Below are 13,299 nucleotides of genomic sequence, written 5' to 3' on the forward strand. Positions count from 1 at the left end.
TCAGTGGGTACCTACCTCCTCCTAGAGTTGTGTACATCAGTGGGTACCTACCTCCTCCTAGAGTTGTGTGTATATCAGTGTGAACCTACCTCCTCCTACAGCCCTTGTGTACATCAGTGGGTACCTACCTCCACCTAGAGTTGTGTGTACATCAGTGTGAACCTACCTCCTCCTACAGCCCTTGTGTACATCAGTGGTTACCTACCTCCTCCTAGAGTTGTGTGTACATCAGTGTGAACCTACCTCCTCCTAGAGTTGTGTGTACATCAGTGTGCACCAACCTCCCCCATACAGCCCTTGTGTATATCAGTGGGTACCTATCTCCTCCTAGTGTCGTATGTACACATTAGTGTGCACCTACCTCCTCTGAAAGTCCTTGTATCCGTGTCCGATCTTTGTCCTGGTGACTGCTGGTACTCTGCAGGTCTAGTTTGGTCCTTGTCAAAATCCCCTCCAGCTCACCAGCCTCAGCACGCACTCGACTCAGCTCCTTCGCAGTGCGGGTGTAGTTCTTCTGGGCATCCTGTTGAAACAAACATGGCAAGTATCATCACCCATATGCAGGAGTCCACAAAACCAACCTCTCCTCTGTAAGGCGAACAGAGCAAGAAGGTGAGAACAATGAATATCCAGTCTTGGTATCATTATGCATCAATGTCAAGGGCATTACTTTTACTGTTCCTCTGCAATTTAACCAAACCTGCAGAGGTTTTCAATTCTTTGAAGAGAGTCGTCCTTGGGGTACATATTATGCATTTTCCGGCTGAAAAATGTCCTGTGACAGTTGTATCAATGTTTTTTGAATAAAAAGATTGTACAATAAATAAACTCTTTTATTTATTATACGGACCCTACCTCACGGAGTTACCTCCCTTAACGCATGCGCACCAACTGGGTAGGCTCCTAGACCCGTATCATCATTCCTTCTGCTGAATTCTTATCAGTGAACAGAATTATGGGGGGAGGTGGGAGGCCCTACCCCAAGGGCGACTCTCTTCAAAGAATTGAAAACCTCTGCAGGTTTGGTTAATTCTTTTCAGAGAGATCGTCCTTGGGGTACATATTATGCATAAACACAGACTCCCAAAGACCGGAGGCCAGGGAGGAGGGAATTCTGTCCAAGCACACTCAAAATATAGCGATCATTATCATGGAAAAAAAAAATTGAACAGACGCCATAACACTCACCTGTCCTTTCGACCCAGTTTAAGCTTCGAGAGGCATTATGGGAGGGGAACTGACAGGAGGATTTGTGCTCAAAGACGACCTCTAGCATAATGAGACATTGCACGTAGTCTGCGAATATCAACGAAATCCGACCCACTAAGTGGCTTCTTTCATGAGAGCACCGTGGGGAAAACAAAAATACCACTCACTAACGATACAGTAACTCCGTGAGAGAATCGAAGGGGTACAGGTTCTCTGAGTGAGCTCACATTAGCAGACATGTCAATAATGGAATCTTATTGTACAGTAGCGTCAAAACAAACCAATAAACCAAGACTCACTTTCGGTCAGGGTGGCAGGACACTGTCCACTGGAGAGAACAATAATCTGACCAAAGTTTGCACGATTACGAGAATGCGTATCGAGCTGATAATGGCGATATAAGCGTGCTTTTCGGCGGCTCCAAATAGCGGGCGAGCAGATCTCTTCAATGGGGAGTGCCGATGCAAAAGCTTTTGATCGCGGCTACTGCCCTGACCGAGTGAGCCTTCAACCCCTCAGGGGAGGCTTGCCCTTAGCCTGATAAGCGGCACAAATACCGCGATACTAGCCAGCGAGACAAAGTCTGCTTGCTCGGCTGGCAGACCAGCCTTCCCGCCACCGTAACAACAGAACAGCTGGGTACCCGTGACGATCCCCTGCGTTCGTTTGGAGATAGACTTTGAGCGTCTTCTACGGACATCCAACGGGTGAGTGCTCAGTAGGAGTGGTCCCCGATGTGGAAGGCTGGGTAAGAGTAGGAAGTTCGATAGGAGCTGTCACATGGAAAGCGTGGTCGACCTTCGATTGATAAGCATCTGGGAGGCCGAATACTGACCGCGATCCGTGTGAAACACAGTCAGCGCCCGGTCGGACGACATAGCATGTAAATCGCCCGACCCTTCACCAGATGTTACCGCCACCAGAAAAACAGCTTTCCAGGTCAACAACTGAATGGAAATAGCCGATAGGTGTGAGAAAGTGGGACGGACAGCCAATCGAGCACGATCGACAAATCCCAAGGTGGACTGGTTACGCCTGAGAGCAGGTCGAATCGTTCAGCGCCAGCGGCTGCTATGACGAGAGGTGCTGCCCCAGAAGAGCACCATCGACAGGGGTGTGAAAAGTGGAAATAGCGGTGGAGTAGCGGCGAATGGTCGGCCGCCAGGCCTTCTTCCAAGCGAGCTTGCAAAAACTCCAAAACTCGGACTAAATCCGCCCAGAAAAGGATCTGCAATCCCCTTATCTGAACACCAGCGCATAAGCGGGACCACCTATCCTCGTGACTGAGCGTTTGTATCGAATCCGCACCGAAGCCAGAATTGTGTCTGCAACTGCTGCAGGAATTCAGCGTGCCTCGAGGTTAGACCTGACAGAGGCCAAGCCACCCACTGAATCCGTGGATTTGGGTGGGCTCCGTTCTGAGTGAGAATGTCGATCGCAAAGGTAATAGAACAGGAGGCTGAGCCAGAAACCTGAGAATTACGGAAACCAGCTCTGTGGCGGCCAGCGGTGCCAGTAGCACAAGTAGCGAGCTGGCTGGGTGGACAGCTGTGAAAGGACACGGGGAATGAGTGGTAACGGCGGGAACGCAGAGCACTTTGCCCGTCCCAATCCAGCAGGAAGGCGTCGGCAGCCAACGCCCCTGGGTCGGTATCCGAGCAGAACACGGGTGTCTGATGCGTCCCGCGGGACGCAAACAGATCCACCTCGAGCGACCCGTACAACTGGGAGATTACTGTGAATATCTGCCTGTCGAGCATCCACTTCGTGCGGGGCCAGGATCCGGCGAGAGGCGCATCTGCTCGCCACGTTCTCCAGCCCGGAGATAAACAGGGAGTACCTGACAATCGTACTGGTGGCTCCAGAGGAGAAAGTCCGCACGCTTCCGGAGGCGCTGGGGACACCGATGCCTCCCTGCTTCAGGATGTACGACATGGCCGTCTGGTTGTCTAACTGAAGGCGGACTACCTGGCCGCGACATGCTCTCTGAAGCTCGAATACCAACGCGCACAGCTCTCAGTTCCAACACGTTGATGTGAAGGTGAGCCGGCTTCGACCAGAGTCCGAAGCCGACAGACTGCCCAGAACGCCCCAGCCCGTGAGGGCGCATCTGTCTGAACTGTGAGAGCTGGCGTCGGGATTTCCAAGGGAACCCCTGGTGAGATTCCGACATTTGTCCACCACTGAAGGTGAGGTGTCAACCACTTTCGGGGACTGTGAGACTGCGCTCCTCCGATCCTCCGTGTGAGTCCACAGCCCAGCCAAAGCTTGCTGTATGGGAAGCATCCTCAACAGCGCCCGCCACACTACAGAGATCGTAAGCGCCATATGGCCCAGTAGACGGAGCCAAGTCCGTGCTGGTGCCTGGGGCTGGGAGAGAATGAAGAGACCATCTCGAACTCTGGTGACCGGTCGGGCGACAAGGAAGCGAGATCCTTGTTCGTTTGGAATGCGCTCCAAGAAAAACCAAGTCCTGGGTGGGTACCAGGTCGGATTTCTTGAGGTTGATGATCCACCCCAGTCGAGTTAGAATGTCTATCACTGTGTGAGTAGCATCTTGACTTCGCTGGCTGTGTTAGTGCTCGAGCAACCAGTCGTCCTAGGTAAGGGTAACAACGCCTTCCTTTGCGAAGCGAGCTAGGGTAGCTGGGACTAACATGAGCTTGGTGAACACCCTTGGGGCAGTCGATATGCGAAGGAGCACCCTGAATTGGTAATACATCCCGTCGTAAGAGAACCGAAGGTACTGCTTGAACGATGGATGTATGGGTACATGCAGATACGCATCCTTTAGGTCGATTGGCGTGAGCCAATCGCCGGGCTGAACAGATGAGATCACCGCGGCAGTGTCTCCATCTTGAAGGATGGTACCGAGCATCGCGATTCAACCCCTTGAGGTTGAGAATCGGACCGGAACCCGCCGTCTTTCTTGGGACGAGGAAGTCACGTGGAATAAAATCCCGCCTGTTCCTCTCCGGTGGTATCGCTTCGATTAGCGGACTTGTCCAGCAGAGCCTGAACTTCGTCGCGCAATATGTCCGCCCTGGCTTGACATGGCGGCACGGAGTCGGCGGCGTATGCGGGTGAAGTCGGGCGGACCTCGCTTCCACAGTGGGAGATGGCCTATGCTGACCGTGGCCAGCACCCAAGCGTTGTTGGTAGCCTTCTCCCATTCCGGCAGGAATAGAAGAGCGACCTCCCACTGGGATATGGGGTAGGAGGCGTGTGTAGACCCGAGTAGCCCGAGCTGACTGGGCGTGACACACGCGGCTTGAGCGGCAGCCTGATGGGTTAACGGGAGGTGGGGCAGACCTCCAGCGCCCATGAAAAGGCTGGGAGCTGGTCGAGGACTGCTCCTTGCCCCTACCCTTGGCGGACCTGTTCCTCCGCCTACCCCTACCAAGCGGCCGAAGCCAGCCGGCAGACTTCGGTGTAGGCTGCACCCGGCGGAGGAAGGTGGCACGGGGCGCGGGGCGAAAGACACCAGCGGGTGCTCCAACAAGGCCTTAGAGTCCTTGAAGGAGGTAGCTGCAGCGGCAGCCTCCGTGATGACCTGCTGGGCCCCTGGAAGAGAGGGTCGCTCCCCAGGCGGAAGGGAGGGCCAGCAAGGTCTGCTGTGTTGCTGCCGAGTACCTAGACGTCGACAGCCACAGCCGGCGCATCCCCATGACTGCGCACATCACCGTCGATGCAGCAGACCGCCGAAAGAGTCGCGACAGGTGAGCCTGCACTTCCGAAAGCTGGCGGAGCAGCCACGACATGCGGCGACCGCGTCGCCAGCATGCCCTCCGCCTCCAGGGCCGACCTCTGAACCGAGGAGAGGTAGGCCTCATGGACCACCACCGCACCTGCTGCATCGCATCGTTCCGGTAGACCTCCTCAGTAAGGTCGATGCAGCGAGCATAAGCGCCAGCGAGGGCAAAAGGTGGAGTTAGAAGCCCTTGCCGAGCAGCGGAGCTGCTCGAGGAAGCCGAAAGCCTCCCCAGAGGCGGCGGAAGTGAAAACACATTCGTCAACAATCGGTACAACGAACAGGAATCCTCCCCAAGCTGGTAGCGCCGCACGAGTTCAGGTAAGTCAAACCTTACTCGGGCACCAGACAAGAGGGATCGACCATCGTCCGAGACCAGCGATGGCAGAATGCGGAGCTGCATCTGTGAGGGTTGCCTAGGGGCAACGCCTGCTCGCCAGGCAAAGCGGAACTCAGTCGAGTCCACGCAACCAGCAGGCACCGCGGCCTGGGGTAGGCCCTCGGCAATTCTCTGCCGGACCTCCCGCCCAGGCGAAGCAAAGCGGAAGCCGCCCGTCATGCTCCTCGACCTCCCCAAGCTCCATTGCCTGCGGCGTCGAGCCCGAGGCAGAGGCTGGGTCTCCTCCGTAAGAGGACCCTAACCCGACCCGGTGGACTGCCTAACGCTAGGAACCACAGGAAGGGAAGAACAGACAGACTGCTCCATCGCCAGCCAGCCGGGCGTGGCGTGGACCCCGGTCGAGGCGCTGGAGGCAGGCCAGGCAGAACTGGTGCCTCCGGCTCTCATGGGGCGGTGTGCGCCAAGGACCGAATACCAGGAATACTCAACGGCCCTGCCGGCGAGCTCGAGAGGGACTGGGAGCACCTCCCTCTCCCGGAGCAGCCGAGGCGTCCGGATCGAAGCCAGAGGCAGCGGATCTACAGGCGCCTCAAGGCGAGGATCGAGCGAGCCCGCGATCCCACCCCGGACTCTCCGCCCCGTCCGGAGTGGGTGAGAACTCCTGCCGGAGACCTCCAACCCGACTCCGCTAACCGAAGGACTTCATCGAGTCCATCTGCTGCTGAAACATAGACTCCATCAGTGACATGTCAAAACCACTTTCGAAGTGGCAGGAGGAGGGGAAGGCCGCGGATTTTTTCCCTTTTGACACCACGTTTGGACTTAGAGCGGGGAACCTCGTCCAGGTCCCCTCCGCCTCCGCGCATTTCAGCGATAGAACAAGGTGTCGGCAGCCCGCCTTCTTCTGGGCCGGGGAAAAGGCCAGACAAATAGTGCAGGAGTCAGCCTCATGGCCTGTCTTCTCCAGACAGGCCACGCAACAGAAGTATGACTGTCGGCCGGGGATACTCCCTCACAGACCGAACAGCATGAAAAGGCCTGAAACAAACACGCCAAACGTGTTAGTGAGCGGCTGACCAGCAGCATATAAACACGTAGAAAACATTGAAAAACTACGTGAAGGTTACCACGAAAAGTAATAGTTGGTTTTAATACGCAATATTACGACCACATGGCACGCTTAAACTTCCGCCATGGCAGAGCAACACGTCGCGTAACCACGGGAAAGTTCGGCGTATTTTGTATTAATACAAAGTCACAATTATGAAACAACCAACTGTAAAGCTTTACTGTTCTTGTTTTAGACAAATAAAGACCATACATACAGGTGGTGTCTCAGACATAGTCTCTTTTAACAGCGCCGTCACGGCTCATGAATGGGTTACTCAAAACACGTCTGTTCACGGCCGTGACAGCAGAAGGAATGATGATACGGGTCTAGGAGCCTACCCAGTTGGTGCGCATGCGCTAAGGGAGGTAACTCCGTGAGGTAGGGTCCGTATAATAAATAAAAGAGTTTATTTATTGTACAATCTTTTTATTCAAAAAACATTGATACAACTGTCACAGGACATTTTTCAGCCGGAAAATGCATAATATGTACCCCAAGGACGATCTCTCTGAAAAAGAATGTCAAGTTCTCCTAAAATCCATCAAACTTTGCACTGATCCACAAACTATAAACATTTATATAGGGAGGAATGGCTATGATGACTAAGAATTTAGACGTTGCCGATGACCGTTCTAATTCTAAACACACCTTCAGTATCCCATATGAATGCATTCCTAGATCAAACAGGGTGGCAAAAACCACTAACAATCAGTAGAGCATTGTAATAATAGAAGGGCAGTCTGTAAGATACTGGACCTGTGTGTGTACATACAGTGAAGGGCAGCCTGTAAGATACTGGACCTGTGTGTGTACATACAGTGAAGTGCAGTCTGTAAGATACTGGACCTGTGTGTACATACAGTGAAGGGCAGTCTGTAAGATACTGGGCCTGTGTGTGTACATACAGTGAAGGGCAGCCTGTAAGATACTGGACCTGTGTGTGTACATACAGTGAAGGGCAGTCTGTAAGATACTGGGCCTGTGTGTGTACATACAGTTAAGGGCAGCCTGTAAGATACTGGGCCTGTGTGTGTACATACAGTTAAGGGCAGCCTGTAAGAAACTGGACCTGTGTGTACATACAGTGAAGGGCAGCCTGTAAGATACTGGACATGTGTGTACATACAGTGAAGGGCAGCCTGTAAGATACTGGGCCTGTGTGTGTACATACAGTTAAGGGCAGTCTGTAAGATACTGGACCTGTGTGTACATACAGTGAAGGGCAGTCTGTAAGATACTGGACATGTGTGTACATACAGTGAAGGGCAGCCTGTAAGATACTGGACCTGTGTGTACATACAGTGAAGGGCAGCCTGTAAGATACTGGACCTGTGTGTACATACAGTGAAGGGCAGCCTGTAAGATACTGGACCTGTGTGTATACATACAGTGAAGGGCAGACTGTAAGATACTGGACCTGTGTGTGTACATACAGTGAAGGGCAGCCTGTAAGATACTGGACCTGTGTGTATACATACAGTGAAGGGCAGCCTGTAAGATACTGGACCTGTGTGTATACATACAGTGAAGGGCAGACTGTAAGATACTGGGCCTGTGTGTGTACATACAGTGAAGGGCAGCCTGTAAGATACTGGACCTGTGCATGAAGGGTAGTCTGAAGGTGAGATAGGTGAGAGAGGTACAGTTTGACCACTACCTCCAAAGCTTTATCCTTGGCCTGCACCATGTCCCGATATGTGTCCACTTCCTTTGACAGTTTGTCCACAGTCTTTTTACATTTAGACAACTGAGGGAGAGACAGTGACACATAGAAAACTCAAATAAACCAAAACAAGAAAGACAGAAGGAAAATATTTGGTTCTGAGCTATTTCCACAGGTTTCTGAAGATGTAGATTGGACATAAAAGGCAAGACAAATGTCACATATTTTCTTTTCTGTTGTCGCTGTGAACCAAACACTTCTCTTCATGTGAACAGGCTGAACACTTAGTGCTATCAGAAATACATGTGATGAAAAACGCCATCAATATGAGCATCTACCGTTAATACCTGGATCACACTTTGTCCTGAAAAGATGCACACTATTGTTGTACCCTGAAGGAGAAAAGCTATAAAGTTGAGCGAACCACAAATATAATCACAATATCTAGCACGTATACAAATGGAAAAATTGACACAGGTAATGAAAGTTTATGTGAGATGATAAGTTATGACAAGTCAGCACTGACATACCTCTTCACAGGTGCTGTCCCCTTTGGTCTTGGAGTCATGCAGTAGTCGCCTCAATGTCTCCAGCAAGGCGGTAGGGCTCGGCAGCTTCTTGGTCTTCCCTTCATCTTTTCTCACACCTTCAATATAGTGCATCCATTTAAATATTAACTCCAGTCTCCATAACATTGCAATTACTGCAGGTGCTTGCTTTCACATTTGCAGGAAGTTTTTTCAGGAGACCAATTGCAAGGGGTACTATTGACTAAGTCACCCACATTACCAACAGCCATCATTGCAATAAGATGAAAGTCAGCATTACAGTCTATTCATCTATACCATTCGAAGTATTCATTGAAATACAAGCCACCTCTACAAAACCATAACATCATGGACTTTTCAAATCACACCTGGAATGTAAGGCGATATTTGTTGCATATTTGGGGCCTAATAACAGCGTCTCATAAGGCCTAAATATATCCCTGAATGCATGAATGGCAAAACAATATAAAGAAACATCATTACGTGTGGTTTTCTTGGTCTTGTCTGTGAGTGGAGGTGAGAAGGTGGAGATCAACATGTCCAGTTCCTTCATACACCCTCCATATGTATCCTCCAGATATACCTGTCGCTTCTTGGCCTGCACAACAAACACTGGGAATAATGGCTGAACTCACAAGGAAACCCTATACATAACAGTTGCACCCTTAAGGAAACCCTATACATAACAGTGGCACCCTTATGGAAACCCTATACATAACAGTAGCACCCTTAAGGAAACCCTGTACATCACATTGGAGTGCTTAAGGAAACCCTGCACATAACAGTTGCACTCTCAAGGAAACCCTATACATAACAGCTGCATTCTCAAGGAAACCCTATACATAACAGTGGCACTCTCAAGGAAACCCTATACATAACAGTTGCACTCTCAAGGAAACCCTGCACATAACAGTTGCACTCTCAAGGAAACCCTATACATAACAGTTGCACTCTCAAGGAAACACAGAACATAACAGTGGCACTCTCAAGGAAACCCTATACATAACAGTTGCACTCTCAAGGAAACCCTGCACATAACAGTTGCACTCTCAAGGAAACCCTATACATAACAGTTGCACTCTCAAGGAAACACAGAACATAACAGTGGCACTCTCAGGCAAATGCTATATATAACAGTTGCACTCTCAAGGAAATCCTGTACATAACAGTTGCACTTTCACACATAACACTTGCACTCTCAAGGAAACCCTATAGATAACAGTGCCACTCTCAAGGAAACTTTGTACATAGCAGTTGCACTCACAAGGAACCCTTTAAATAACAGTGCCACTCTCAAGGATACACAGTACATAACAGTGGCACTCTCAGGCAAATGCTATACATAACAGTTGCACTCTCAAGAAACTCATCTGCCTTGTGTAAAATTGGTGTGTTGACGCCCAGTATTTACTTTAAACTATTTGATTGTCAAATTCAGCCTATTCTTTTGTATGGATCCGAGATTTGGGGATTCCAGAGATATGAATGCATAGAAAAAATACATTTGATGGCCTGTAAGAAATTTTTAAATGTAGGACCCTCTACACCGAATTGTATGGTGTACGGTGAATGTGGGAGGTATCCCCTGTATATAAATGCTCATATTCGATGTATAAAATTCTGGTTTAAGATATTGTGTATGCAAGAACATAGATTACCCAAAAGGCTTATAACATGCTTGTTCATTTGGACAACATTGGTAAAGTGGCGTGGGCATCTTATGTAAGAAATCTTCTGTTTTCACATGGTTATGGTTTTGTATGGTTAAGTCAGTCAGTTGGTGATGCAAGTTTGTTTTTAACTCAGTTTCCAGAAAGAAGTCTTAATATGTTTAATCAAGAATGGCATTCAGTAATACATAATAGCTCACGCGATGCGACTCTTATAGAATATACAAATCACTACTCCAGCCGAGAAATATCTGTCGTTTTAACATCAAAGAAATTAAGATATCCATTTATACGTTTTAGGTTAGGTTTGATCAACATAATGGTAAGCGAAGGAAGACATTTTATATTGAGCGATGCAAGAGAATGTGCCCATTGTGTAATATAGATGTGGAAAATGAAATCCATTTTTGCTTGTATGTCCTTTGTATAAAGATTTGGCGTACAAAATATATAGCTGAATATTATCTCACGTAAGCCACCTACATTAGCATTTAAACTACTTCTTTCATCAACTGACCAGCATGTAATAATAAAGCTGTCGTACTATATCAATTATGCTCTTATTAAACGTAACAATCTGATAAAAAGTGTTGTATGTCCATCGTATTTCACTACTTGTACATAATTAACTGCGTGTATCATGATTTGCTGTTTGGATCACTAATTACTACTTATTGCACCATATGTATAATGTATATGTACAACTCCAATGTATATGGGCCGGAGGCCTTTTGTACAATAAACATCTTTGACTTTGACACTCTCAAGAAACTCTGTACAAAGAACAGTTGCACTCTCAAGGAAACCCAATACATAACAGTTGCACTCTCAAGGATACACAGTACATAACAGTTGCATTCTCGAGGAAACCCTATACATAACAGTGCCACTATCAAGGAAACCCTGTACATAACCAAGGTACTCTCAAGTAAACACAGTACATAACAGGGGCACTCTCAAGGAAACACAGTACATAACAGTTGCGCTCTCAAGGAAACCCTATACATAACACTGGCACTCTCAAGGAAACCCTGTACAAACAGTGCCACTATCAAGGAAACCCTGTACATAACCAAGGTACTCTCAAGTAAACACAGTACATAACAGGGGCACTCTCAAGGAAACACAGTACATAACAGTTGCGCTCTCAAGGAAACCCTATACATAACACTGGCACTCTCAAGGAAACCCTGAACAAACAGTGGCAACCTCAAGGAAACCCTATACATAACAGTTGCACTCTCAAAGAAACCCTATACATAACTGGCTCTCTCAAGGAAACCCTGTACATAACAATTGCACTCTCAAGGGAAACCCTATACATAACAGTGGAACACTCAAGGAAACCCTGTACATAACAGTTACGCTCTCAAGGAAACCCTATACATAACAATGGCGCTCACAAGGAAACCCTGTACATAACAGTTGCACTCTCACGGAAACCCTATACATAACAGTGCCACTCTCAAGGAAACCCTGTACATAACAGTGGCACTCTCAAGGAAACACAGTACATAACAGTGGCACTATCAAGGAAACCCTGTACAGAATAGTTGCACTCTCAAGAAAAAAATAGTACATAACAGAGGCACTCTGAAGGAAACCTATACGTAACAGGGGCACTCTCAAGGAAACACAGTACATAACAGTTGCACTCTCAGGGAAATGCTATACATAACAGTGGCACCCTTAAGGAAACCCTGAATATAATAGCTGCACTCTTAAGAAACCCTGTACATAATAGTTGCACTCTCAAGGATACACAGTACATGACAGTTGCACTCTCAAGGATACACAGTACATGACAGTTGCACTCTCAAGGAAACCCTATAGGTAACAATGCCACACTCAAGGAAACCCTGTACAGAACATTTGCACTCTCAAGGAAACCCTATATATAACAGTGGCACTCTCAAGGAAAGACAGTAAACAACAGTTGCTCTCTCAAGGAAACCCTATACATAACAGTTGCACTCTCAAGGAAACACAGTACATAGCAGTGGCACTCTCAAGGAAACCCTGTACAGAATAGTTGCACTCTCAAGGAAAAATACGTAATTTTCTGAATAAACTTGATATTTTATACTTATCCTGACTCATGCTAAATGCTTGTCTCCTTCCTCTTACGAATGATAGTGGAACACTTGAAATCCCTTGAAGTTCCCTTAAAAAAAGCGGACGTTTAGCGCCCCTTTTCAGTCACATGACCAGCCATGTTTGTCACTCTCTCCGATTATACGCCCGACACCCAGATTTACAGGGAAATCCAGAGTGCCCTGAGAGGGGAGGTTGGGAGGGCTGACCTCATGATTCAGGATAAGTAAAAAATATCAATTTTAATCAGAAAAGTACATATTTTTCCTTATCCTGACTCATGCTAAATGCTTGCAGAATCCGTCGGAATCGGTGGTGGTTCAGGCCACTTCCTGGATTCACTGGCTGCTGTTTTACGTCCTGTATTTTTCCCCCATGGTAACTATGACGGCACTGTGACAATCGTGTTCTTCTAACTTTCATCTGATGAGTCGGGAGAGGACCACAGCTTGACGGATTTCTTCCGAAACTTCTCCTGACATTTTCGATATACTAATGTTCCATTAGTTATCTATTGCAACTCCATCTCTTGATGTGTGCATCAAGTGGAGATGCGACCCTTCTTCATGTACAAGTAAGTCCTATACAAGTACAGGGTCTAATCACTCATGCTAATCTGTCCTAGACGTGCGCATGGACTTTCAACAATTTACTCTCCAGAGTGTTGGTTTTCACAAGTCACATGATAAAGGGTGAGATCCTTCTCAGCTCCTTTGTGGAACCGTTAGTTGTTGTGCTACAACAAGTGGCCAAAATTGGTGAATGCCCGAGACGTCTTCGGTGGCAATGTCTCTGAGGTAGTGGTTGGCAAACACTGTGTCTGACTTCCAAAAGCAGCCCTCCATTAATAATAATGTGTCCATTTATATAGCGCCAAACTCCACACTAGGTATGCTCATAGCGCTAACAATCA

General features: G+C 48.3%; 1 protein-coding gene across 1 annotated transcript in view; it reads right to left on the reverse strand.

Moving 5' to 3' along the window:
• LOC124291868 (coiled-coil domain-containing protein 171-like) overlaps positions 1-13,299 on the reverse strand; it is an 84,404-nt gene that overhangs the window by 33,213 nt on the left and 37,892 nt on the right. The window contains 4 exon segments of the mRNA XM_046728934.1: positions 362-523; positions 8,069-8,158; positions 8,605-8,720; positions 9,106-9,220. Coding sequence (XP_046584890.1) covers positions 362-523; positions 8,069-8,158; positions 8,605-8,720; positions 9,106-9,220 — 483 coding nt within the window.

This window comes from Haliotis rubra, unplaced genomic scaffold (assembly GCF_003918875.1).
Source record: "Haliotis rubra isolate DU_JTF1 unplaced genomic scaffold, ASM391887v1 Scf50, whole genome shotgun sequence".
Taxonomy (NCBI): domain Eukaryota; kingdom Metazoa; phylum Mollusca; class Gastropoda; order Lepetellida; family Haliotidae; genus Haliotis; species Haliotis rubra.